General features: G+C 41.7%; 3 protein-coding genes across 4 annotated transcripts; all 3 read right to left on the minus strand.

Moving 5' to 3' along the window:
- Window positions 1-508: 508 nt before the first annotated feature.
- LOC139347299 (required for drug-induced death protein 1-like) lies at window positions 509-3,230 on the minus strand. Its single transcript, XM_070986770.1, has 2 exons — window positions 2,919-3,230; window positions 509-1,326 (listed from the first exon to the last, which is right to left on the minus strand). Exons 1-2 carry the CDS (start codon window positions 3,228-3,230, stop codon window positions 1,189-1,191), a joined length of 450 nt encoding a protein of 149 aa, XP_070842871.1. The 3' UTR covers window positions 509-1,188.
- A 391-nt stretch (window positions 3,231-3,621) lies between these two features.
- LOC139347297 (structural maintenance of chromosomes protein 6) lies at window positions 3,622-13,283 on the minus strand. 2 transcript variants are annotated; one of them, XM_070986769.1, is made up of 27 exons: window positions 13,191-13,283; window positions 12,651-12,801; window positions 12,328-12,463; window positions 11,666-11,771; window positions 11,304-11,440; window positions 10,669-10,730; window positions 10,454-10,534; window positions 10,231-10,332; window positions 9,714-9,833; window positions 9,476-9,574; window positions 9,124-9,270; window positions 8,722-8,810; window positions 8,448-8,612; window positions 8,137-8,315; window positions 7,613-7,814; window positions 7,388-7,502; window positions 7,094-7,254; window positions 6,816-6,951; window positions 6,417-6,497; window positions 6,059-6,229; window positions 5,813-5,950; window positions 5,556-5,701; window positions 5,274-5,399; window positions 5,055-5,160; window positions 4,684-4,836; window positions 4,396-4,493; window positions 3,622-4,247 (listed from the first exon to the last, which is right to left on the minus strand). In XM_070986769.1, the coding sequence occupies exons 2-27, from the start codon at window positions 12,780-12,782 to the stop codon at window positions 4,157-4,159; spliced, it is 3,279 nt and encodes a 1,092-aa protein (XP_070842870.1). In that variant the 5' UTR covers window positions 12,783-12,801; window positions 13,191-13,283; the 3' UTR covers window positions 3,622-4,156. The 2 variants fall into 2 exon arrangements, with proteins under 2 accessions (XP_070842870.1, XP_070842869.1); XM_070986768.1 differs by having other exon boundaries at window positions 12,651-12,798; window positions 13,191-13,282.
- A 292-nt stretch (window positions 13,284-13,575) lies between these two features.
- On the minus strand, window positions 13,576-26,013 carry ak9 (adenylate kinase 9). Its single transcript, XM_070986774.1, has 36 exons — window positions 25,822-26,013; window positions 25,563-25,651; window positions 24,920-24,983; window positions 24,789-24,841; window positions 24,571-24,667; window positions 24,316-24,428; window positions 24,050-24,202; window positions 23,690-23,812; window positions 23,295-23,369; window positions 22,932-23,033; window positions 22,651-22,790; window positions 22,223-22,545; window positions 21,677-21,795; window positions 21,443-21,590; window positions 21,246-21,342; window positions 21,055-21,140; window positions 20,894-20,953; window positions 20,408-20,602; window positions 20,019-20,155; window positions 19,626-19,832; window positions 19,263-19,538; window positions 19,054-19,175; window positions 18,440-18,659; window positions 18,237-18,305; window positions 17,936-18,133; window positions 17,474-17,692; window positions 17,083-17,299; window positions 16,790-16,991; window positions 16,497-16,643; window positions 16,158-16,375; window positions 15,733-15,929; window positions 15,461-15,630; window positions 15,157-15,255; window positions 14,883-14,985; window positions 14,599-14,713; window positions 13,576-14,426 (listed from the first exon to the last, which is right to left on the minus strand). Exons 1-36 carry the CDS (start codon window positions 25,835-25,837, stop codon window positions 14,218-14,220), a joined length of 5,178 nt encoding a protein of 1,725 aa, XP_070842875.1. The 5' UTR covers window positions 25,838-26,013; the 3' UTR covers window positions 13,576-14,217.
- Between the last annotated feature and the right edge of the window lie 113 nt (window positions 26,014-26,126).

Consider the following 26,126-nt stretch of genomic DNA (forward strand, 5'->3'; position numbering starts at 1 on the left):
TTTTCTCAACAGCAACAAGTCTATATCGCTCTGAGCAATTAAAAAAACCCTCAGGTCATCCTCTTCCCTTACAAGGTAAATAACTGTATTATGTTCACCTGCATAAGTTTTAGTGTCTCTTACCTGTTCAGCCAAGTTCTATAAAAAAAAATAAAACAAAACAAAACAAAATATTTTTTGTGCTTTTCTGATTTCATATTCTAAACATAAAATGCATCTTTTGTATTTACTATTTGTTTACGGATGAGTTGAGGCAGACTATATACGGTCAAGGGACCATATATAGAGGAAGTTAATTTACACAGGAATTCTACTAAAGAAACAAACACACGTTTTGGTGCACAGTCTGGTAACATTTTATCACATGCCAACTAGCAAATATCATGACTTGCAAAACCTTTAAAACTGAACAAACTCACACATGTACAGAAACAAACTACCTTCAAAAGTCACACCATTACATTTCAATCAAAGAATCCTCTTTAACGTGTGAAAAAATACTCTAGAGATCGGTGGTCCAGTTGCTCCACTGTGAGAGGAGAGGGGTGGTCTGGTTTCTCAACACACGTTGACATCCTTTCAGCCTTGGTTTACTCTTCTTTTGAGGTACTTCACTGACAATCACTTCCTTGTTCAGTCTTTCCTGCCCTGGTTCACCTTATCTGCAGCTACAGTAAATATTCCTCTCATTCCTTTTGCTTGAGGTTCCACATTCCCACATTATCCCTCCACATTCAGGCAAAAACCAGCTAGGTGCTCAATCAAAAACATCCTCCAAGTGAAAAAAGGCCCATAAGTTTCTCAGTGTCTAAACTGGGGGTCAAGTGCATGAGCAGTAAGTGATTTAGACTAATGGAGTACATACATAACAAAAGTAATGTTACAGACTGGCTCTTATTTTATGATCTTTACTGTATATGTATGCAAATTCGGATCTAGGATTTCAAAATCAACAATAAGATCATGTCACAGGAGGAAAAGGACGTGTCTCATGTAAGGCTAATTACCTTTACCACTCTGTTACCGACAGAACAATGAGCACATTTCAGTTACAGTTTGCGAAACCAATATAAAAATGTGATATCAAATACACAGACATAAAGGTATTAAAAGTCTTTGGTCAGTGACCATGTGTTTGCTGGTATGTACAGTTTGAGAAGGGGCTGGAGGAGGCGCCTGTGGCTCAGCTCAGGTGGTGTTTCTGCCTGGGTGAAAGTCAGGCACAAAAGTAGCAGCCACTGTGATCGGAGTAGAGTAGCCCAGGGCAAAATTGTACAAACCGAGCATGAGACACTTCCATGTGGCACGAAGTGCTTTACCAACATTCTGAAAGACAAATACAATGGAGGATTAATGATTCATGGTGTACATTTTAACACTAATGCAAGAAAGATGAAATAATATGGATCAAGGTTGATTCAAGACAAAACTCCCACACAGTCCAACATTAATCAGATGATGGAGCCCCAACAGTGATTTGAACAGAATTAGGTTAAGAAAATACAGGAGTTAAGAACTGACACGGGACATGAAATCAGGCAGAGGCCGTTAAAAGAAACCCTGCACATGTGCTGTTTTAGAACAATGGCACCACAGGAGGACAAACAAGACTAACAGAAAGCTCTGTGGACGCTATTGTCTCCTGTCCTCTTTGAACAGGAAAGGGCTGACCGGCTGGAGCGGACACAGGAAGTCAGATGTTTGAGGGAGTGGAAACAATCCCACGTTCTCAGTGTAGTCTGTAAAAAAAACTTTATGGTACTAACTTATTTAAACTTAAAGCTGATTACTGTGTCAACTGTTAAACTAAAAAAAAATCAAAGGTACAGATTCTAAATAGATTAATAATTAGTTTGACAACTCACCTCCACCTCACAACACTTACTGGCAGCACGTTTTCTCAGATTTATGTTGGCCATGAAGAACTGATAAGAGTCTTACTGCTCAGTATAAACGAGAGCAGCAGGTCACTGATACGAATGATCAGCTTCCAATCAGTTCAAGCAGTAAAAAGCCGCCCGATTCTCTCTGCATTAATTCTGAATGTAAAAGATTAGATGGATGATTTTAAGAGGTAAAGGTGATTTTCATTATTCTTAGTCAGCTGATTTATGATTAGCTCACTGGTGTCACTTTTTTTTTTCAATAATCAACAGTGCATTAGAATAATTTCAACGAGGGCTGATTGATCGATATCACATTGAAAACAAGCGTAATGTTGTTTGAGGTTATAGTTTATGAGCCGTTTCCTCATCAGTCACGCATGAGCATGGGTCATAAAGCGGTCTGGTAAACAGATGGCTGGTGTCGACAAAGGAACTCATCATGTCTCCTCTAGATACTGTGCTGTAAAGCTGAATTGCAAACATTCAGCCAGGTATAAAGCGATGGACAGCATGTGGTGACTTCTCCATTTTCTCTCTCTGCTGTGCACTTTAACCAGCAAGCCAGAGAGACGGCTCATATGCAGCTCTAAAGCCTCATCCAACATGAGCTGGTGCTGTTACGTTTACAGCAGCCCATCATAAATACAAACTTTCACTGTGACTGGGATTAAAGGTGATTAAGTTTGCTTAAGTTTAGTTTCAGTGATTTGTATTATTTATTTATTTGAGCAGTTATCACAGTAGTCACAAACTAAATGGGGATGATTGCGTGGTAACATAGAACACACCGTACCAAAACAGCCCACACACTGTGCAGATGGTTATTTATAGCACGAGGCAGACACGATTTGTGCTGCTGAGTTTATCTGAGACTTTTTGCAGTTATTAACAAACTATAAGAACAGTTTCATTAATGCCACGATGAAAACAATTGCTTTACATTCTATTATTCCAGCACCATAAGAGCACACACGCTGTATATGCAAGCTCATGGAATACTAATGTTTTCAGAAAATGTAAAGAGAGACCAACCTTCTTCACTTTTTTGTACTGCTCCTTCTTCCTTTTCTTCTTCTCTTCTTTTGCCTTGACTTGTGCCTCCTCATCTATCAGTGGCTCGTACCTCTCTGGCAGGAAGGCGAAATGGATTTCCCTGCGGCTCCTCTCAGTTTGTCTGCTGTTGTCCACCGCTGGCCGGCGGTCACTGTGTCCCGAGTGATGGAGGCTCTCCTGGTGGTGATCCACGCAGTCCACATGCCGTTCATACTTCGCTGCTTGTGAGTTCAGAGTCTCCGCTGCTGAATTTCTGTCAAGCAGCATCGATGGAAGAGATTTGGGCTTCATGTCGCCTGCCTGTTGAAGCTCTCAGGGATGTAATAAGGAGTACCACTTTCCCTCAGGAGGTCAGGTATGTTGTCAACAGATGTTATGTGCATGAGTGGAAGTGCATTCCAGTGGACCGCCTTGTGTGCCGGATTTGGCAGAGAGCCCTTAAAGGTGCAAAATCCTTCCTCCTCACAAGATCGGCCTTAGTGAGTCTCAGTTTCATGTTGAGCCACAGCTGAGCAAAACACCATGATTATGTGTTCACTGTGTTCTCTCACACTGTGCTAAAAAAGAACTTGAATTGTGATTTCCAGACTTGAAGAGGGAAAACGCTACACTACAATCCTGAAACAAACAAACAAACAAAAATATGTATATAATATAATAATAAAACTGATAGAAAAGATTTCCACACATAGATAGATGAGGGTTTTATTCTGGAATAGTCAAACAGGATATGTTTAAAAAGAACTGGAAAAAGATTTAAACAAAACATGAAAGGGACTAAATTAACGACTCATTAAAATATCAGTTGGAGTTGTAACATTTCACATGTTGCATCATTTTTTTTTTTTTACTGAAACTCAAACATGAACCAAAAGTGACGCCTAGTCCACACGTTGATGGCTATTTACTGACTTAGAGTTTTTTTTCCATGTCATTGAAAAAAAATCCAGCAGTGTTTAGAAAAATTAAGGTATAATAAATCTCTGTCCATATGATACAAATACAAAAATACCTAAACCAGTCAAGAGCGTGACAAACCAACAGGCGTGCCTATAACCCTAACCGTCAAGCCATTGGCCAATCAGAACCCTGTGTTTGTCTGCAAACCGGAAAAAGACTCCTGGAAAAGAAAACTAAAGAAGGCTACTTTTAAAAAAATCCCCGAGTATGTGTGGACTGAATGTAACAAGTTCCACCTCGCTTCCTCCCTGGCAACATCACTGCTCTTCATCTTGACTCTGTGTGTTTTGGCCACGTTCTGGATCTTTGAGGCGGAGGATCCGGATGATGTCGCTCTCTGGAAGAGACCTGGAAGACAAAAAAACAAAAGAAGAGATGCCACAATGATGATGTGACCTTTGAGGTGAAGTGGCTTGCGCTCTTTCCCAGGGAAACTTTTTAGAAATCACATGTGGATGGTCTGAGTGCTTTGATACAAAGATGTTTGAGTGAATACCTCATGCTCTGTGGTGTGAGGAAAATGAACTGCCTGTAGCGCTGACCAGCAGCCACCTTCAACATCATGTCCATTGATATCCTCCTGTTCACCATGTCCTGATTGGACAAAAAAACCCACAAAGATTTGTGTCATCATTTGATAGATCAGGTGAAACACAGAGAGACAGTTTCTTAAAGTAGGAGCTCAAAGCTTCCCCCTCTAATGCAATGAAACTGGAGATCATCTCATTTTGCAATTAAGGAAGCTGCACTCACTTCCAGTGTCAATAAAAATGGCTCCTCTTACCATGTAAACATCGAACTCGTCAAGGCAGCGGAAAGGCGCCTCTGTGATGGCCCAGAGAGAGAGAACAAAGCAAACGGTGGAGAAGGAGCGCTCGCCGCCGGACAGGGAGCGCATGTCATTCAAGTCAGCCCTGTTTCCCTGGCCTGGCTGCACCTACAGCAGAGTGCATGAGAAATCTGGTTTGTACTAGAAATCTTTCCTGTGAGCATTCAGAATTCAAAGTGTTTGCTGCTCCATCGTTTAGTTTGTCTTCTAATAGATTAGAAGCTGCAAAGCCGTCTGCTGAGGAGGCTTTGAACTGAACTGAATGTACGTTTTCAGAGGGAAGTGAGGCTAATATGTCTGACTGATGAATCAAACGTTCTTCTTACTGAGATGGAGAGGGTCTCATTCTTGTGGTCAAAGGTCATACTTCCAGTGTAGCCTCTCTGGGCCAGCATGCTGTCAAAGTAGTATTTACAGCGGGCCGAGAGGAACCTAAGAGAGATGCAGAGGAAAGAGATCAAATGGACGGGAAAGGAAGAAAGAAGTGGCAATATAACAACACATAACCAAGCTGAAGAATTTCACATTCTATTTCTACAATTTACCTCCTGAGCTCAGTGTAAACCTGGAGTCTGTGGTTCATAACACTGTCCAGACTTTTGATGAAGCTTTTCAGATTCTTCACTTGCTGTGCCATGTTCTTGTAGGTCTCCAGAGCCTCGTGATACTGCCTGGGTGTGGGAAAGATGAAGGCAAATGGGGAAAAAAAAAAGTCAGAGGAGGAGGAAGGTTTACATGTTAAAATGAATCAACTGATGTGTGTGGTTGTAGCGACATTTCCTAATAACATTACATGATGTGCCAATTATTACATTATGATCTGATACCTCACAACCTCCTCGCGGTCCCCCTGCTGTTCCTGCTGGGTAGCGATCTTAACCTTGAGGCGGCTGATCTCACTGTCCAGACTCCTGGCTGTCCGTCGTACCTCCAGACGCTCCGGACAGATTTGGGCGGCCTTGGCCACAGATGCCTGAACAGCAGGGTGAAAGAAATCATGAATTTCTGGGACTCGGCACTAAGAGCTAAGTGTGCTGTGTTCCCTGTGCACATCATGACAATACTGTATCTCTGTATAGCAAACCTGAAGTTCCTGCTCCTTGCTTTCCAGGGAGGCCTGGAGGGCCTGTATGTCCCGGAGATGGGCACTACGTTTCTCGTCGTAGTGTTTCTTGTGATGCTTGCACTTCATCACCTCCTGATCAATCTTACTCAGCTCCTCCTGCAGAAGTGCAAAACACAAACACTTCCTGCTCTGTATCAATTGGCACACATGGTCGGCCAACACATCGACGTTTCAGCCAATCTGGGGATGGTCTACGCTTCTTACCTTTTTGGAGTCGGCCTCCTCAGCGATCGTGTTGATCTGCTCTTTGTGCTGCTGGTACTCCTGCTCCGCCTTCTCGTAGGACGCCTTGTGCTCAGCCATCTGAGCTTGTGCCTCGTTGTACTTGACATGCTTGGACGAGATCTTAGTGACAATCTCCTTCAGAGCGTCCTCCTGTGGTAGAGTGGTGACAGCAGCATGTCACATTAAGTGTGTGAGTTGACTGCAAAGACATTATCAACCTGAATATGAATTCCCTGGAGCTCATGCATTTATTGTGGGGCCTTTAATTCAGTGAGGCTACTGAGATTAAATCCATAAGGTCTGAGTTTTGTACAGCATTGATGCGTTCTATACAAACCAGGGGCTTGAGGTCCTCTGACTGAGGCTCTTCCACATTCCTCAGGTCCGTCAGCTCCAGCTCCAGCTTTGTGGCATTATCCTAGAACAAACACACAAACGCCATGAGAGCTTTCAGAATCATATCAGAGCAGGATACTAGAAATTTGATTTGGAATCTTTGATTCAGTGGTTTTCTTTTTCCAACTGAAAAGTCACCTATTTATTTTACATGCATGCATCTGTTTGAAATAACTGTTTTTTTTTTAACTTATAATGTCAAAATCTGACAGAATATTGAAACGAAGAGAGGATGAGGAATTATCAGTGGACGTTAAAATCAAAGCAATAAAAGTTACAATCCTCCTCATTTCATGATATTCTGGGGTCGTGATATTCTTGTGAGAGGTAGAAGTGTTACCTTGGCTGTCTTCTGATCTATGTGGGTTCTTCTCAGCAGCCCTTGGTTCTGTTTGATGTCGTCATCTAACTTTTTCATCTGCTGCTGGAAGCGATTTGCCTGAGCTTTCTGGTTTTCAATCTCCTTCTGCAGGTGCCTGAGAGAAAAGAGAGGAACTGAGTCATTTTCAGACACCAAGAGACACCAAAAACTCAGCGGGAGGTGCTCCTGGTGACCAAAAGTATACAGAGGAGGCATTCTTCACTGGTTTGACTGGTAAAATTAGTTTCACTGCACACCTGATCTCCTCCTCAACATCTCCTGAGAGGTAGTTGGCTCTGCTCTGATCTGCAGTGTAATTGCGGTTACTGAAGATCTGGTCTCCCTCCTTCGAGAAGGCCTGGGTGCAGTTCTGAGGACAGTCTCTGCCCTGCATCACTCTCCGAGCCTCTGTACGATTCTACACAAACACAAAATTCTTGTCAATGCACCACATCTTCACACTTTTTTATTATTTAAATTATGGTGACACAGTGTTTCAAGGAACTTTACTCTATTTCTGTTTCTGGAACTTTTCTTATGAAGCAACTTACCTTAATGAGTAGAATGCTTTCTATACCCCTTTGATCTATCAGGCAGTTGGCCACAACTGGGTCCTCAATTTCTAGAGCCTGAAGCACAGAGGGGTATTCAGGGTGTTTCACGGCCCTACAAGAGTGAAATCATGTTACTTGAGTGCATTGTAACATCAACTTAAGATGACCCATGCTATTCTCCGTACAGGAGGAAAACTTAAAGACTAATACTTTTTTTTTTACCTCCTTCTTGTGTCATGGACATTTTGGAGAAAAGAGCTAGTGATGATGGCAGGTCTGCGGCCAGGTGGGAACACTTTGGCCATGAGGTCCTTCAGCACCCTCTCATCATCATAGTTATCGCACGTGAAGGCCTGCAGCTGGCCTTTAAGGCATATTTCTATAGCCAGGGCCAGCTCTGGGTCCTTCAGGCTAATAAGGTAACCTGGAAGAAGGAAATATGAAAAGAGGTTTTTGACACAGATGTCACCTTTTTGGCACAGCTTGTAGGAGGACAAAAAACAAGAGTGAAATGATAGCGAAAATGACCTTTTTCCTTTTTTTAACCCTGGGTTTACCCTTGCTCAGCTTTCAGTGGAAGGAAGAACATATCTTATTCCATATCTATTGTACTGACAGGCAAAGTGTACTGCAACTCTGGGTGCTTCATAGTGCACACTATGCGTGACTCAAACGGCTGAGAAAGGAGTCAAAGCCTGGGTTCCATTAACGTTTACATTTGTCCACGACAGGGAATGAAGTCTTACCCAGAGGTCCTCGAGGTCTGTGCTTGAACTGGCCCCTTCTGTGAGCTTCCTGGATGGCGTTGAGGAGCGCAGGCATGTGCTCCCCAAAACGCCGCAGGCGATTGGACCGACTGCTCTCCAGAGTTTGCAGGTTCCTTCTGTTGTTGTCCATGGACTTATGGAGTATTTCCTTCTCTCTCCTGAAGACAGAAGGAGGCAGATGTATGTGTTTTTTAAGAGGGAATAATCTAACATCATTTGTGTCGGGGGAGTTCTTGAGCTGCCCCGAGCATTACTGATTGACCTTCAGTGCCCCGTTTTTGTTTTCCTACCTCATCTTTCCTTGTTCCTCCTTGGCACGGCTGCAGGCATGCTCATACTGGTCAATCTGCTGGCCCAGAGTGGAGATCTGGTGTCTTAGGTTTTCCAGCTCAGCCTGTATTTGCTCCATACGCTCCATCCTGGCCTGGCTCTCCACTCCTGTTGTCTGACTGATGCTGGAGGGGATAAGCAAAGGACAAAAGGCACAGTGGAGTCAACACAGGATGAAAACATGTTTGAACCTGAATGCAACACAGAAGATGTGAAAACAACACAAGGTCATACCTCAGCTTGAGGTCATTTATCCTCGAGGACAGCTGAACCTTGTCGTTTTCCAGGTCCCTCAGGTTAGCTTTGCATCTGTGGACAGTGACCTAGCTCGCACACATAATTGAAGAATAGAAGCGCTGGTTAGTTTCACAAGTGTTACAATCATAACAGTAACTCTTAACAACTCTGCCCTGGATGATATCTAAGAAGATGACAAAGCAGGAATTTACAATACACAGTTTTTTACTCTGGTTGACATTTTCAGTTAAACATTTCTTGAGCTACGTTTATCTGGACTGCATGACACAAAATAACTAGACTTCCAGCCTCCAGCAGGTAGTCACATGAAATATGAAAGTGGCTGAACTCAATGACAGTACTGCCTAACAGCCCAAAATGCATTGTCTGAATTCTGACCTCGCTGGACTTTAAAGTGGTGTTTTCTCTCTGGACCTTGGCCTTAAGCTCAGCGCATTTGGACTGGTGGCCTGAGAGTTGCTGCGTGATCCCATCCAACTGTTCCTGGGTCTGCTTTTGCTTCCTCTCAGCTGCCTCCACGTTGTTCTAGATTATTGCATAAAAACAGATGAGAGGAGTAAAGTTTACCATTACTGGTTATACTAAAACACACATTTACTGAGACGTGTAATCCTTAAAAATGAAAAATAATAACAATAATTAAATGAATTTTAAAAAAGCCTAGCGTTTCAGGGTTATCACTCTTAAAGCTGAGAATCAAATACACTTACACGATACAGTACATACATACCTTCCATTCATCCACCTTCTGATCATACTTGTCTGTGGCACGTCTGTTTGACTCCAGCTTCTCCTTCTTTGGCTCCAACTCCTTCTCCATCTCAGCCACCTACAATATTTAAGTCACACTCAGTAATATAAAAAGGCGGTTGGGAATTCAAAATTGGAAAAGAAAATTTAAAACTTAATTTCCCCGGTGTGGGATCAATAAAGTTTTGTCTTAAAAAAGGGGGAGGAAGTGACCTCACCAAAGCCCACGCCATTTGCTTCTGCAACTCCTCCAATTTGGTCTGCATTTCATCTAGTGATGCCAGACTCTTGTAACGGTCCTCTTTCTCCAGGTACTTCCGCTTCAGGTCTTTCAAGCACTGTGAGTCATTATAAATATACTGTCATACGAAACACAGGAATTGCTATGATTTACCACAACGAAGGCTTGCAAGCAATTTACTGGTACATACTTTAAACCTGCAACAGCTTATCTTTTGGCCACTTGGGGGCAGCAGATATTAGCTGACATACAGACATATAATGAGATGGTGAATTTGCTAGACATTTTTACAGAGCAACATTAGCTTTCATCTGAATTAATGTTTCTCGCCACTTGGTGCTTAAACCATCCATCTGCAGCAAACAAAAACTCCAGCAAGGCTGAGCGGAGATGCAATTTTGGGTGTCTCTGTAGGTTCATCACCATGCGTGTTATTGTAACATATAAGCTATAACCACTTTAAACATGAATATGTCAGGAGGACTGCTTCTTACTTCACTGTGTTGTTCAACCTTATCCTCGGTGATAGCTTTGGTGGTTTTAATGTAGACAAAATCCTCTCTCATCTGCTCCAGCTGGGTAGCTTTCATAAAAAACTGCATGAGGGAAAAATAAATGAATAAATCAATATGTAACCACGAAAATATGTGTCAGTCAAAGTTCACAAAAACAACAGATAAAAGATCCTCATTTAAAAATGTAATCATATATAATTACCTTATATTTGTCCCCTTCTCCTTTGGAGTGTAGGAAGTATTTGCTCATCTCTTGAGTGAGCACTGACACAGGATTGTTGACCTTCAGAAAAAAACAACAAAAAAAACCAACATGTTAATAATGACTTCCTCTCGTCAACACGGTAACACTGGTTCATCATTTTGTTGTATCAAAATTTAAACACTTGTACTGTATAAAATTTGCACAGAACCCACCTGTACATTAAAACTGTCCAGGATGGACAGGAGTTCTTCCTTTTTGTTTGAGACAAGTTGACCTATAAGAGGAGAAAAACATTCCTAATGCTCAGAGTAATATTCAGTTGTGGACTATTATTTCAAAAACATTTGCTTCACTCTTTCTCTTTTTTTGGGCATACAACCACCATCGATCAATCTGCCAATTCATCTTTGATCAAACAAATAATCCCTTAAGCTACAAACCATCAGATTTTGGTGATAGGAATCAAATTGCTTTTTCAGTTTGACCAACAGTTCATAACTCAAAGATACTACAATGTCAAGAAGTGGAAGTTCTCACATTTAGAATGCAGGAACCATCACATGAAAAAACACCTAAAGGATGAATCGAATCCCAAAATAGCTACCACTTAATTTTCTGCTGATTGACTCATTGTTTCAGCTTTTGTTTCAGCTTCCAGTGACCATTATTTGTCCTTGTGCTATGCACTTTAGCTATAAGGTCATATTAACATAAACATTGTTTCTAAATGTTTCAAATTGTTAACAGTCAAAATGAAGACATAAATATATAGTATTGTTGTACCACAATGATGCAGTCTCTTACTAAAATACTGTATGAGTAATGCATAACTCTTCACAGTCTTTACCTAATTCACTCCTCAGTTTATAGGTTCTCAGCCCATCCCGCGTTATTCTCACGTCAACAGTGATGATTGAACCATACACCTCAGGTCTGTAAGCATCCCTTCCTTGGTTACGCAGGGTGATCGATACATCAGCTGAGCTGAGGAGACAGTAACACACATCAAGCCTACTGCAACTCAAGGTATGGAGCTTTTAATAGAAATTACTTTGCATGTGACACATGAGAGGTCTTCAAGGCGCAGAGAAGGGGTGAGAGGAGTCATGTGAAATCAAAGAATTCGGCCTAAATTGACAGGTTCATAAAGGGAACTACAATCTACGTCAGAAAGCATGACAAACAAAAGGCATGAACATGAAAGTTTACCTTTCTCCTTCCTTCACAAATCCCTTGAGGGATGATCCTCTGTTTGTGGCCTGTGCATTCCCGCCTAAGGCAACTATGAGAGCTGTCAGAATGGCACTCTTTCCACCTGTCACACAAGCAGTTTGTGCACAGAAAAAAAATTCATGAACAAAAGAACTAAATGAAAGATAAAGCAAAGAAAGAAGAAGGTGTTCTAGAAAGTATTCCTGATATTTTGTGAGGGACTTCTGGGGGTATTATTATTTTCATCCTGCCACGATCTGATCCTCTAATTACGATTACAGGTTTGGCTGCAATAATAATAATTAGGAATACAATTAGGAGTACTTCAGCAATCTGTGACACATGGACAATTCACTACAATCCACTTCACACTGTACTTTGATGTCAAAATGTGCACCTGCTCCACAAAATACAAACAGGTAGGCAGGTCAGCGGTGCTCATCTCTATAATCCTGCTACCATGGGTCTGAGATGAATGTAAAACCTCCCACATGACAGGTTAAGTTTAGGGCATCAATCCCCATAGCAATGGGTACAGATCCTTGGTAAAACTTGTTTCTGGCTTGGGAAACAAGGATTTATCTTCCAGTTCAAAAGATCTTAATACTTGATCAGTCCTCCTTTCTGGAATACCTCACTGGTTGAATGGTTAGACTCACTTCCATTGTTGCCGACAACAAAGTTTATATTGGGGCCAAAAGCGAAGGGGCCGAGGAGAGAGTGGCACATGAAGTTCTTCAGTGTGATGCTCTCCACAATCCCCGCATCACTCACCACCTCAGCAGCACCCAGCACCTAAACACAAGTTATTGATGTGACTTCTCCCCAAACATATATGATGCAACTGTTAATATTATTACATTGAAAATTTCTTAGCAATATAATAAACAATAACAATCTCAGAGAATCCACTAACGTCCACTAACAGATATAATGTCTTGTTAGGAACAAAAGTTTACAGGATGGTAGTGATAGTACAAACCTGTCTGCTCAGCAGATATTCTTGCTGGTCGGTATCATCAATGTTTTCATCTGTCACTTCTTCCTCCTCCGTAGTAGGTTTGACCCGTTTGAAGGGCCTGTCACAGACGGAGTTGCTTTCCCTTCGTGGCATCTCAGGCACACCTACCCTGCTAAGTGATAAACAACAAACTTGAAGAGAACACACGCCATAGTTCCCTCCACAGAGTCAAGCTGTTTCTCGAACTTTTAACAACGACTCTGTTGCTAAAACGATTAGCTACCGTCACTTTCGTTAGCTTTGTTAGTTCGCGTCATGTCTTTAGACCACAGGCTTTCTAAATAGTGGCCGCAAGTGAAACGCAAACAGTGACAACAGTAATATTAACGTTAGCAAATTAGGTTAGCCACCTTAAAAAAATCTAGCTTAACTGGCTCACGAACGCTACATGCTAAACAGAACGATAACAACTATTCAGCAAGACGTCAGCAGAGTATGTTGTAGCTGGTTTTGCGTCGTTATAACAAACTGAAGAACTGACATGATGTTATGACTGCTTACCTAGCTGGCAGCAACAGCAGTCGGTGCAGCCACTGATGGGGATGACCACCAGACTACAACAGAACTCGCGCTCACATTTCCCCGGGAGATCTCGCGTGGATCCACGAGATTGTTCACGAGATCGTTCGCCTTTTTTTTTTTCTTTACCTTTATCATAACTTTATCATAACCGCAAACACGGGCTGAAAAATACTTTTATCATGCTAGAAAGTAACATGCAATTTAACAAAAGCCGTCACTGAAAACTGTTTAATATATAAGTATGAATCTAAATTTAATAACAGTATATTAGCCGTAATGAATGGTAAACCAGCTTCGATGCATAGTGTCATCCTCTGCTCTTTGCCCTGCAACTGATCCGAAACTGTACCAGGCCTGTTTTTAATAAAATCTACTTATTATAAATAACAATTAAGGCGAAACAAAATCAAATTTAACAATAGAAAAAGTCTGAATTTTCTTTATGCAGTGAAACTGAAAACAATGTATAGTTTCTCATTTTTAAACAGAGAAGGTTTATGGTTTATAATACATTTTTATAGACATGAGTCCTCTCAATTCAGCAAGGCCACAGGACAGAAACCTACAACTTCCACTAACTGTGGACTGGATATAAAGGGATCACTACAACAGGGTCCCTCCACTGATAGATTGGCACACCTACCTGGCTTACCTGAGATACTTTACATAAATCATTGTCCAGGTAAGTTGCCTGGTCAGTAGTCAGTCTTTCCCTCTCAAGATACAACATTAAAAAAAAAAAAAAAAATCCATGATCTGTTGTGAAAGTGTGCTGTATTCCCCAATCTTTAGCAAAGAAGAAAGAAGAGCAATTCACTGCTAACAGAAGACAGAATCCACTCCATCATATTCTGAATTAATTCTGCATTTAAGTAGCTTAACATTTCATTTCAGAGTATTGCATAGTGAAGTCAATGGTCATTACTCTTTCATTTTAATGTAAAATGTGATGCAAGACAAGGAAAGTGCAGTGTCCACTAGAATATATAAGCTACACAAAAGCAAGCTAGAGCACACTGCTGGCTCCTGGCAAGTCTCCCAAGGCCAGGAACCGATTCAGTTTGAACTCAAAGTCAATGGGACGTTCACTGGGAGGCCTGTAGTTCCCCCTCATTGTTGAGCTGAGGTAGGGAATGAGCGCACAGTTCTCTTCAAACAAGGCCAGCTTCTTTTTGTACTTCTGGCTGGTGTAGTCCGTGCTCTTGTGGTTAAAAGCTGTAAAAATATGAGATTTAATTCATTTGTTGGATAAAATTCTACTAAAGCGACAGTAAGTAAATAAACAACATAGTACCTAACATCCTTACCGCCGTCATCCTTGTAAAGTTTAAGCAATTCACACATGGTATCCTATTCTGACCTCCAGCAACCTCAGCATCTTGCTTACCTTTCAGATAGAAGGCCACATAGAGGAGTGCTGATCTTTGTATACTGAGGAAGGGATACTTTGGTTTGAGACACCCAACAGCTGTCATGGCCTTGATGACTGCTACTGCCACACCCTAAAAAAAACAAAACAAAACAAAAAAACAGTTGAAACTCAAAGCAGAACAGATGTCAGTGAGACTTCAGAAGTGGACATATATCAGTGTTAAGTTTAATAAATCAGCTGCAGACAGCATTATTACAGAATACTTTGATGTTTTTCAGATGTTTTTGAGTGTGTCTGACCTGTTCCAGGTAGCCCAAAGTTGGAAGGGACGTGAGGGGTACAGGCTCACAAAGCAGAGGAACTTTACTGGGCAGCTTCTGGTCCCAGTAGTTTTCAGGAATCCTTGACATGCAATATATCAACACCAACTTTCACTCAATAGACTGATGCTTATCATGGCAAAATAGCACAACGCTGTCTTAATAAAGTAGCAGAAAGACTTTCAAATGCTACTGATATAACTTTATATAACATAAAAACATTTCTGAAACATACAAAGAGATAGCTCCACACCTCATAAACTTGTCCTGTTTCTGCTTTGTCTCAAAAATGTAGATCCGTTCTCTGTATTCCACGGCATATTCCATCTTTCCTCGAACCAGGGCCTCATACCTAAGACAAATAAGCCTTACTTTCTTCTTGGTCTTAGACATGTCTCAGAAAATGTATTCCCAAGGTGTGACAAAAACAGATTAATTATGTATGTGTCAGAATTAGGTTCTGAGCTGGATGACGGGGAGAACATATGCTTCCAAGAAAGTGAGACAGAGACAGAGCTAGAGTTAGACTTGAACATTAAAATGACTGAAAAGTGTACCTTTGCTTTCCATCCAGATAAGTGACGGGGCAGAAGCCTTTCATCTCAGCTTGCTGTGGGAACCTGTCCTTCACCTGACTCTCAGTTAGCTTTCTTGGCAGCAGGTGGGGTTGTGGGAGAGCGTGTGGGCAGCCAGGAGTCACAAACTGATCTGGAGTCATCAGGAACCGCTGTGGTTGAGAGAGCAACATAAATTGATTTTTTTTTTCTTTCAGTCAGAGTTACCATTATTTATGTGGTATATTAAATCAGCTATTATAAATATCACTGACCTCTAAATGGTCATTGCCACACATCTTGTAATAGCGTCCCCTGTGCTCAGCAACATGAGTTAAGGCTGCAATTTTAGAGCAGTCCACCAGGTGGTGATGTAGAGCAAGACAGACAGGGCAGTACTGGCCAAACTCTCCAAGTCCACACTGCAGCTCCTTGGGTGTGATGCACAGTCTGTTGATGCAGGCTGCTTGTCCTGCAAAGTTAAAATGCACATGTTGGATGAAATAATACTCCTTCCTTTTTTGTTTTTGCATGTTTTTGTTTTATTCGTGCAGCTGGATTTGTAAGTTAATGATGATAAAGAGATAGATAATACATTGAAAATGAAGGTTTTCATTGCATGCAGCATTTGGAATGATATTTCACTTCAGATGTAAAAAGCTTTGCTGAGCTGACGCTTTGATAAGCTTCTCATACTTACTGCTGCCCATCCTCTTCAGGTAGCTGTGGATATATTTCATGCTGATGCTGACCTCCTTCAAGATGCTGTTCCAGATCCACCACTGGCTCTTTAAGCCATCGAGCAGGATCCAGTTCTGATATTGCTGCTGGAAGTGTTGCCTCACATGCGCCACCTCCTGCTTGTAACAGGAGTTACGAATGTGGAGGATCTTGGAGCTGTCATGCATTAGGTGAGGCCTGCAGTCGGAGGACATTTTGTTATATTAACTTTGAAGGTTTGTGACTTTAAACAGCTGTCAGACTTATGATTTCTGAAAAGAAGTGTATTCATAGCTGCTATTGATGTGTGCTCTCTGACTTGTTGGGCTTGGTCTTGTCCACAAGGCCTCTCTTCATCACCTCCACTGTGTCCAGCTCCAACTCAAATACTATCATGGGGATGATGCCCCGAGATCCCATAAGCTCTGCCTGTTTAAGGGTCTTTGGAAAACCATCCAACACGTACCTGGAATGCCAAAAAAAGTAAATTTTGTCTTCACCTACACCCTAAAGCAGGAATAACAGCATGTGTTATAGCTGGCATAGCTAAGAATATAGTCTCAGTCTTGAAAGTTTAATAATTGAGTTAAATGGAACATGCCCCTGGCTTACCCTCGAGTGCTGCATACTGAGCTCATGAGCGCCACCTCCAGAGACTGAATGGCCAGTTCATCAGGCACAATGAGTCCCTGAGAGAGATGCTTTTTCATCTGGACAGCCAGATCAGTGTGGTCCTGAGTGTTAAGCACCATACGCATGACACCGCCGATGGACAGCCGGGCCAAGCCATATTTCTGAGCAAACATCTGCGCCACTGGAAGGATAAAGCAAAGTGAGAGAAATGAGACTGTAAATGAAAGAAATGAGAGATAAGCGCTTGAGGAAATGCCTGTCTTGAGTCTTACCAGTGGTTTTTCCAGATTTGGGTGGTCCAACCACAGCCATTTTAACAGGTAGAGATGGGGTGGGCTTTGGCTGCCTAAGGTATTTCAAGGGGTTCAGCATAAATGTGTTGCGGTTCTCCTTAGATGCAAAGAAGTAGATGTACTGATGGAAGATGAGGGGATATGTGGTATTGAGGGGCCACTGCAGAGGCTGGATCAAATCTCTTTCTTTGTATTGCTGTCGAGGACGTGTGCAGATAAAACACTATGTTATAATACAATATTGTGTCAGCACAAAAGAGTAAAAGTGTACTACTGTTTGTACTTCTAGTACTATTATCACTGACAAAAATCATCGCCTTATCTTACAGAGCCAAGAAAGATATGGCGGCCATTCCTGAATTATACCTACCTTAACGGGGTCGCAGCAGCCAAAGGCACTGTGGAGCTTGTAAGACGAGAGCAGCAGCTTATGTGCCAGGTTGTATGAGATGGCTTGGCATTTTTGGAAGAGTGACTCCCTGTTGGTCAGCAGGGGCTGGATTTTCTGGAGCAGCTGATGGCGCACGATCCGGAGCTTGCGGGATGCATTGATTGACACTTTGGGTATATTTTGTTCACTCAGGAGCTCCTGATGATAAAACAAAGCACAATATGTGAGCACATATTATGCAGACCACAAAAGTCACATTAAGTACACCATAGGTTCAACTTGGGTCTCTGTAAAGTCAAAGGATGTGTTCTTGGGATCAGAATGTAAAATGTTTGTGCAGGTATGTCTGTAAGTATCAGTCAATAGCAGAAATAATACAGGTGTGTGAAGTGTGCGCATCTGACTAGTTAATGGCCTTCATTGGGTTTTATGTCTTTGTACCGTCACAGGACCAATGCTGTTTTCATCGGTCACAAAACGCTCTTCGATGTCCATCTGCAGCCTCTCAGATGCTGCCTGCTCAGTCTCCTCATTTTCCGTGTCTTCGTTTTCCTCTTCTAAAGGAAACTCGTCCTCCAGCATGGCCTCTATCTCATCCTCGATATTGTCTGCAGCTTCATCTTCCTCATCACCTTCATTCTGATGATACATGAACTGATCAGTTAGGGGACTGGAGATAGGAGGAGGGGCAGGTTAAGTTAATGAAAAGGGGATGACAGTGGTTATGACGGGTTTTGCTTGCCTTTATTTTGTCTGCCTTGGTGCTGTGTTCTGCCATGAGTTCAGCTCTTCTCTTGGCAATGTTCTCCTCCTGTTCCAAAGAAATAACTAGAATTGTGCCAGATACTCACACAATCTGTAGCTGTTGTAAGGACAGACAGCAGGAATAATGCTTGATAATAAAGCTGGCAGGAAAATCATTCTGCCAAGTTATCACTGGCTTACCCGCTTTCTCTTACGCAGATCACGAAGGAGGGTCAGCTGTGCTTCACGCCGCTCGCGCCGCTCACGCCAGTTCTCCAGGTATTTCGGCAACAGACGCTTCTGAACATCTGAGACATCCACCGCCATGATTACCACAAGGTCAGGGAAAAGCTGTTGCTGCATCATGTACTGCTCCTCATTGGGGTTGTGAGGGAAGCCCTCCAAAATAAAACCTGTAGACCTACAAGGTGGAGTATGTGCAGGTCAGCAGCAGGTAAACAACATGGAGGCAATGTTTTGACATTTGACAAATACACTTATTTGCTTTTATGCAGAGACTTAGATGACAAGATCTCTCTCATGTCTGTACGGTAAATCTTATACACTTATATTTTTGTGCAGATTGAACAAATAAGATACAACATGTTGAGCTTTAGAGGTGCTGGTAGACAGATCTTTCCAATCTCTATGCTGTTACCTTAAGAGACAGCAAAAAGCTTCATATTGAATGTACAGATATGTGAGTGGTATCAGTCTTCTCATCTAACTCTCAGCAAGGCAGCAAATAAGCACATTTCCCAAGCTTTTTCTTTCAGGAAAGTAGAAGTAGAGGCAGGAGGTGTGTCTACAACTACATGTATGGTTCCTGTTTCCAGTATGGTCTGACAACCATATCCAAGATCTGTGGACTCAGTGGATCTCCATCAGACAGGTAGGCTTTGATGGCCTTTTCCTCATCAGTCAGTATCACTTCCTGCTGTAGAAACACAAATCATAATTCATCATAACTGTAGATACCATATTGGTGAGACTTCTGCTACAGAGAATATTTATTGAAGCTGACCTCCATGTCATTCATGTTGGCAGAGGTATCGTCAGTCTCCTTCTCATCCTCCCCCCTAGCTTCCTTTATCAAAGCCTCCAAGTCCACTGCAGACCCCTCTGAAGACTGTTCCTCATCAGCGTTAGTGACCGGCTTCTTTGTCTTGGCCATGATGAGCATTTGGAGCTGCTCCCTGAACTGAATATGGAAGATGCCGAGCTGCTGGGCGAGCCACTCACCATGAGTGGTCTTTCCCGATCCTCGGGTACCAAGCAAGAAGATTCGCAGGGCAGGAGGCTTGTATAGAGGAAGATAAGAAATTTGCTAGGGATTTTCATTTTTCTTACTATGACTTTTTCTCTACCTTATCATGCCAGCTTGTACCTTAAGAGGCCCAGTCTGCGCGACAAATTGTGCGGGGTTTTGAAGGAAGGAGTCCCTGGCTTCCACGCTTGAGAAGCAGAAGGTCTTCTCGCGGTACCTGGCTGCAATTTCATCCGAACAGGGCCACAGAACGTTTTGGTTTTTTAAGGCCACAGGGCAGAAATGATGGGTATCGCCAAACAATCTCTTTGCTGTTGTGTCCCCCTGCTTTCATTGAAAGGAAGGAGATGCTGTTAAAGGTCTGTTTATATTATTCATTATCAGCAAAGCAGTAAAACCGGGCTGCACCATTGTTCTCTTTAGATATAACCAGGATTATAAATCTTTATCTTATGAAGTCAAAAAAGTCACTGACTGGGGCATTAACGTTAAAAGACTTCTTTGTTTACTGACTTCATCTTCCTCCTCTGCTGCGTCATTGTCACTGCTGCCTTCCTCGGCTCTCTCCAGCTCAGCTAACGCCTCGAAGTCCTCTGCCTGCTCATCCAGGTCCACTGCTGACAGCTCCCAGGACACATACTTAAAGGGCTCTTGAGTTCATGCAAGTAAACCAGAGTGAATCAGGAGTTTATCTTACGAAACAGCATCTAGTAGAAATCATTGAAATTCTATGATCAATTTAAAACCTTTGTCAGAAGTACATTATAGATTTGGGTTGATGAACTGAATAAAATTAGTCAAAATTACTTTAAAAATATGTAGGAAATTGATTTACTTAAAGTCTGACTCTCCATTCTGACGTAACAAAAATTCAAGATGATGATTGATAGGTTTACACTCACCCTCCATCTGAAAGACCATCTCTTGAAGCAGATCCTGAGGGCTTTTTTCACCAATCTCCAGCATTGAGTGAGCAACAGTTAAAGCAGACTGCATTTGCTCCCATTCTAACTCAAACTGTTGCAGTTGCAGCTTATAGTCATTCATCTCTGGGCCGTCTGGATAACCCAACTCCCAATGATCGGGTGGTGCCACAGCTTGAGCAACACAGAGGGGAGAGGGAGAGTTAAAGATGGAAGGAAAAATTTGTAAATTTTTAAAAAAAAGGCATGTGGGAGTTTCTTCATGAACAGATGAGTTCTAGTACTAATTCTTGTTCACACTAATTAAGTTTGATGGCACATCACTAGAACGAAATGACGAGACACACTCACTCATTGACCTGAATTTGCATCTTGATGACAGAGGGAATATTTCTCCTGTTCTCCTGTCATGGAAATTAGCATTTTCGATCTGAGAAACAACAGCATGTAAAAAAAATGTCTCACCTTCCTTTTTGAGTATGTCAGGAAATGCAGGGCTGGTGGTGTTACACTGTTCAGGATTTTCTACAAAGAAAATGAATGAATGCTTTAAAAAACAATGCTTCTCCTAGATCTAGTGGCCTTCATGAATGTATGGCTGCTTTACACAGACAGACAGATGGTACCTTCACTCTCTTCGACAACTGTCTCTAGATTTGTTTGAGGGTTTGCAGGCTGGGCCTCTACCTCTGATTCTTGTTCCTTTTGGTTTCTAAAATTCAGAGAACTTAAGCACAAAAAACAAAAGCGAAACAAGCAATCCAATTCTGATAAAACAACCCACGAAACTGGACAGCATCATTGCGCCTGCACTCACGAGGTCTGTTTCTCCTTCTCAGATTGTTCATCCTGCAGCCTCTTGCTTACTGCTCTGTCCACGCTTTCCTTGTTCATCTCATACACTCTCTTCAAAACTGTCCATGAACATGAACAATGACAGAACTCAAATATTGACACAAGTCTACATATTTAAATATTATACATATTGCCATGCATTGTTGCTGAGTCTCGTACCCTGGTTTCCATCACTGTCTCTGAGACAGAAGAGGATGTCTGGCAGGATTCCAGCTTGCTGTAAGGCATCCATTTGGGAGAAGTTCTTGGGAAAGTTGTCGAGCACCCAGCCAGTCCTGACATCTGCATTAGTGTCAGCCTCTTCAATCTGTAACATCAGAATTATTAGCAAGACCATTGCAAGCTGTTAATGGATGTACGATACATCTAAATTCGACCTCCATTTTGACACACCTCTTTTATGCGCGTCTCCAGTACCTCAGCATACAGACTGAGGGGAGATGTGTTCATATGTTTGGCTTCTTCCAGCGCAGTGAGCACCATGGCTTGTACCTCTGGATGATTCTCAGTCACTGAAAAGAGCAGAAAACATTTGCACACAAATACAGTATATAATCTCTGCATAATCTCTGACACTCACATCAGAAACTATGGGACACAACATAGCACGAGCAGACTACCATTTGTGATATGCACAGTATAGTGTATGAGAAAGATTTTTTTCTCTGTCTGCATGTCTGAGAAAGACCAAAAAAGTCACATCTTACCTTCTACAGAACTGGATTCATCTGATTAAAAAAAAACAGAAAATTAATTCTGTGAATGTCACAAGTTCAAGAAATATGAAAAATACTTAATACTACATGGCATTTTGAAGGCCAGTTGTGCTCTGGCACATTGTGTTAAAGTCATTTCAAAAATGATTTTGCTGTCTCTTGCACTATCTACAAGTGTACAAGTGATAGTGAACATAATCATCATCAACAAGGCTCAACTTGCCTGAATTCTGTCCACTGTCCTGCTCCATCTTCATCTTGATTTTCTCTATAGCAACCTGAGTCATCTCCTCTTTGATTTTGGCAAGCCTCTCCTGCTCCACCTTGGACAGAACCGGCTGCAGCAGTTCCTCCATATCAAGCACCAATGCATTATAGTGCTGAGCTAGAAGCTTACATAGCGTGCTCTTTCCTGCCTGTGGAGGTCCAATGATGGAAACCCTGCAAGGAGGCCTGGGCATTGGAGGAAGCAAGTACCGTCTGGGGTTTGTGATAAACTTCTGGTAGGCCTCCTGAGATGAGAGGATGTACATTTTGTCCTGGAAGCTGCACAGAGGTAGAAATGAGAGTTAGTTGACATTTTCACCCAGTCTCACTTGAGGCTATTGAATAGATTTCTCACCTGGCGGTTGCCTACAGAAGATCACTCACCCCACACTTAATTCAGGCTTGCCAGGAATGACCTTGCCCTCCTTCAGAGCAACAGGACATGTTCGACCCCAACGGCTCCTTCTCCATCTAAATCCAGGTGCCACTGTCCTGGACGAGGACATAGCTCTCAATAGGTCCTCCTGCAAAAAAGATGAAGTCAGGATTAAACTTAATCTAGTTAAATTAGGAGTGGATTCAGTGGAGGGAATATGTTTTTCTGTGCATTCACATAACTGATTGTGATTTGAAATAAAATATGAGTATGGTTATTCATGGCAGACCGTGTCAACATTTGCTGGCAATTCTTCATCATCACTCTGGTGGAGGGGGGTTGGAATGGAGACACGCTTTATCGCCATGGATCCAAGACGGGACATTACAAACTAGAGACAAAAACAATCAACAAACTAAAGTCAGTCTTCAAATTACGGTGGCATCCCAACATGGACATTTAAGCTAAAAATGCTGCTGTCTCACATTGAAGACTGCACCAGAATAACACTGACTGTTGAATGAAAACTTACTATGGTAACAAAAACAAATCAATGACGATGATGATCCATAATGTTATTGTTTATTATATTGTTTGTAATACTGTAGCATATATTTCCTGCAGGTGTTTCATTTATCCCTATTGAGTTTACCGAGTACAGCTCTTCAGGTGTCTTGTTTCCATCCAGCTCCAACAGGTAGAGGAGGTTATGATTCATCATGTAGTCCTGAAAAAATATCAGTGGACTAGCAAAATACTGGCTCTAAAAAAATGTAACAATTTTAACAATTGTTATATAATTTCTCTAATAATACAACATATTTAGTGACCCTTATAGACATACTGGTAAAGGTCAAACTTTTAGGCAAAATCTCTGTCTCTGCAATTTGGCGTGTAAGATCAATGACCATCATTGCTCTGTCTGAAATTTAGCATGTGACTTCACTTCAAACATGATTATGCTGACCAATAGCTGCATTATGTGTGGTGAGTGAAATGTTTATGAGACTTAATTAATGTGTGAGCCATTCAGAATTTTTAACTCACCTCCAGTGGTCTGAGCACTGTGTCCTTGTACATGTGGATTCTAGGAAAAGCATTTCTGGCTAAATTCTCTGGTGTCCACACCATCTGGTCAATAATATCCTCTTGGAGTTCCTCTTCCGCAGCCTGCAAGAAAAAAACAAACAAAAAAACTGATGAGTATACCAGGAAATCGTGGGCTGAAAGCTTTCTAGATTAAGGTTAAAGTTTGAGGTTGTGATAGGAAAAAATAAACTTAATTAAAATGAAAAAGTCAAACTTTTTACTTAATAATCATTACAATACAATCAAAACGAAATTACTCTAATACCAAAGGCAGGCAAGGTTAAACACAATGGCAAGAGGTGTTTCCTTGAGCCATACCTGCTCCTCCTCATCCTCCGCTTCCTCATCCTTGTTCTCCTTCTTCTTGTTAAACACGTCCTCACGCTGCCACTGATCCCTGTTGAACAGCTGGCCTGTCTCTGGGTGCTGCTTCAGACCTGACAGCCTATGGACCAGATCCTTGTCTGGACACTGGTGGTGGATGGAAATGTTAAGTTCATCATCAAACCAAGCTCAGGCGAACAAATGTTTATCAGAATGTGAACTTTCAATATGCAAATGTTTAGTTGAACTTGTGGACAAACCTTGATGTTGATGATGAAATCGGGTGCTAGTTTGAGATTTTTGATCAGCTCAATCTGCTCAGGAATCTTCAGACACTCTTCTGACATGAATGGCAGGCAGCTCAGTACATATCCTGTATTGAAACACATGTATTATCAGCCACAAGTAGTGGCAGAGCTTCTATAGTGATGTTTTGAATGGCAGGCTGCTGTGCAATTTGACCACATGATGACTTAGGTGAAGCCAGTATAATAAATTTTCAGCCACACATTTACCATAGTGCTCCACATCTGGTGAGTTAAGCCTGGCCAGAATCAGCTGGAGCACCATGTCTTCTGGTATACTTCTCCCTCCAGATAAGATATCCAAGAGCTAAAATGGTCAGAAAAACCAATTCATAGGCCATAAAAAACACATATATGTATATAAAACACATGACATATAAAGAGGACAGTTAACTGTTTTGTCCTATGACACTAAAAATGACACTCACCTCTATGCCTTCCTTTGTTTTATTTTTAATGTGTGTGTCGAGCAGATCTGTATCTGAAATATTATGAAAGCCGATGAGAAATGTCTGCATCATGCTGGGACAAAGAGCAGAAATACAGCAACTGTACTTACCATCAATTAAGACACACCTCCAGGACGCTGCAAGTTTTTTGGCCAAGGTGGATTTGCCGACACCCTGCCACAAAGAATGCCACAAAATTGACATGGAGTCACTGGGTCATACGACAAAGAAGATATTAAATAAACTGTGTAGTGTTTGGGTGTGCCCTAGTTCAATTGTGGTTGAACCTTTTATACTGCACCCAGCAGTGTTCAGTGTTAATCTACACTCTTATGGCATAAACATTAGGGACTTGACTCGTTACTAAATTTTCTGTATAATATTTAAAAAGCCTCATGCTCCATGCATATTTGAATTATCAACAGACAACACACACAGCATTTCGTTTTGTTGTGCCTACTGATGGCCAATTAAGACGTGAATGATGAAGAGGAAATAATGATGGGACACTTCATTATCTATGTGTTCAAATTGCCTCTTTTGCCTGAGGAAGATCTGTCAGTGAAATGCTGTCAGTTAAATTATATTCACATTTAATTTTCATACCCACAAACCAAAGTGTGGCTATAAAGTATTTATGGATGTGTGTGTGGCTACCTCTTGGAAAAACCATTTCGTTGTGTGTGTGTGTGTGTGTGTGTGTGTGTGTGTGTGTGTGTGTGTGTGTGTGTGTGTGTAAAAGTGAAAACGTACCGGTTTGCCAACTATGATGAAGCAGGTGGGTTTGGCAAGAAGACTCTCTCTCTCAGCTTCATCTTCTATTAGGTTGTCCACTAAACGGTCTATTTGAGCGTATTGGATATCAATGCACAGGCAGAATTAAAGGTCACATGTATGATGACCTAGGTTAAGTTATCTACTCGGCCGTTAACGTTACCTATCAAAGTACCGAAGTAAAAGTTAATTAGCCACAGGTAATGGCTGTCATATATTACTAAAGAAGATTACTTACCGTTGCTTTCGGTCATTGTTTTGTCGTTTTTTCCCTTATGTTTAAGAATATATATTTTATCGTCGTTTGTTAACTAGCATCTACCTAGCTTTACGTAGCCCAACGTTGTAGCTATCCAAGGTTAATAGTCACAGTACGGTTACCATAGCAACTAACAAACTAATGACAGTTTTGCTTGAAGTTTGTTAGCTAATGCTACCGCTAGCTACTTAACGGTTTGCAAGTATTGTTTGCTGCTTTGAGACGTGTGTATGTATATACTTGGCTATAAACAGTTATACACGCACACAGCCGCTCTTTGTGAA

Source organism: Chaetodon trifascialis, chromosome 19, assembly GCF_039877785.1.
Source record: "Chaetodon trifascialis isolate fChaTrf1 chromosome 19, fChaTrf1.hap1, whole genome shotgun sequence".
NCBI classification, from domain to species: domain Eukaryota; kingdom Metazoa; phylum Chordata; class Actinopteri; order Chaetodontiformes; family Chaetodontidae; genus Chaetodon; species Chaetodon trifascialis.

Bases quoted from the DNA above. Each gene is read 5' to 3' on its own strand.
- LOC139347297 (XM_070986769.1), bottom strand. From the start codon at position 12,782: ATGCCACGAAGGGAAAGCAACTCCGTCTGTGACAGGCCCTTCAAACGG. The intron at 12,464-12,650 runs GTTTGTACTATC...ACTTGTGTTTAG, and splicing joins AATATCTGCTGAGCAGACAG to GTGCTGGGTGCTGCTGAGGT. The intron at 5,400-5,555 runs GTATCAGATCAT...TCCCACACCCAG, and splicing joins GACCGCGAGGAGGTTGTGAG to GCAGTATCACGAGGCTCTGG.
- LOC139347299 (XM_070986770.1), bottom strand. From the start codon at position 3,230: ATGAAGCCCAAATCTCTTCCATCGATGCTGCTTGACAGAAATTCAGCA. The intron at 1,327-2,918 runs GTTGGTCTCTCT...TTTGTCTTTCAG, and splicing joins AGTACAAAAAAGTGAAGAAG to AATGTTGGTAAAGCACTTCG.
- ak9 (XM_070986774.1), bottom strand. The intron at 16,376-16,496 runs GTCAGAGAGCAC...CTCCGACTGCAG, and splicing joins GACAAGACCAAGCCCAACAA to GCCTCACCTAATGCATGACA. The intron at 14,427-14,598 runs GTAAGCAAGATG...ATATTTTTACAG, and splicing joins TGTGGCCTTCTATCTGAAAG to CTTTTAACCACAAGAGCACG.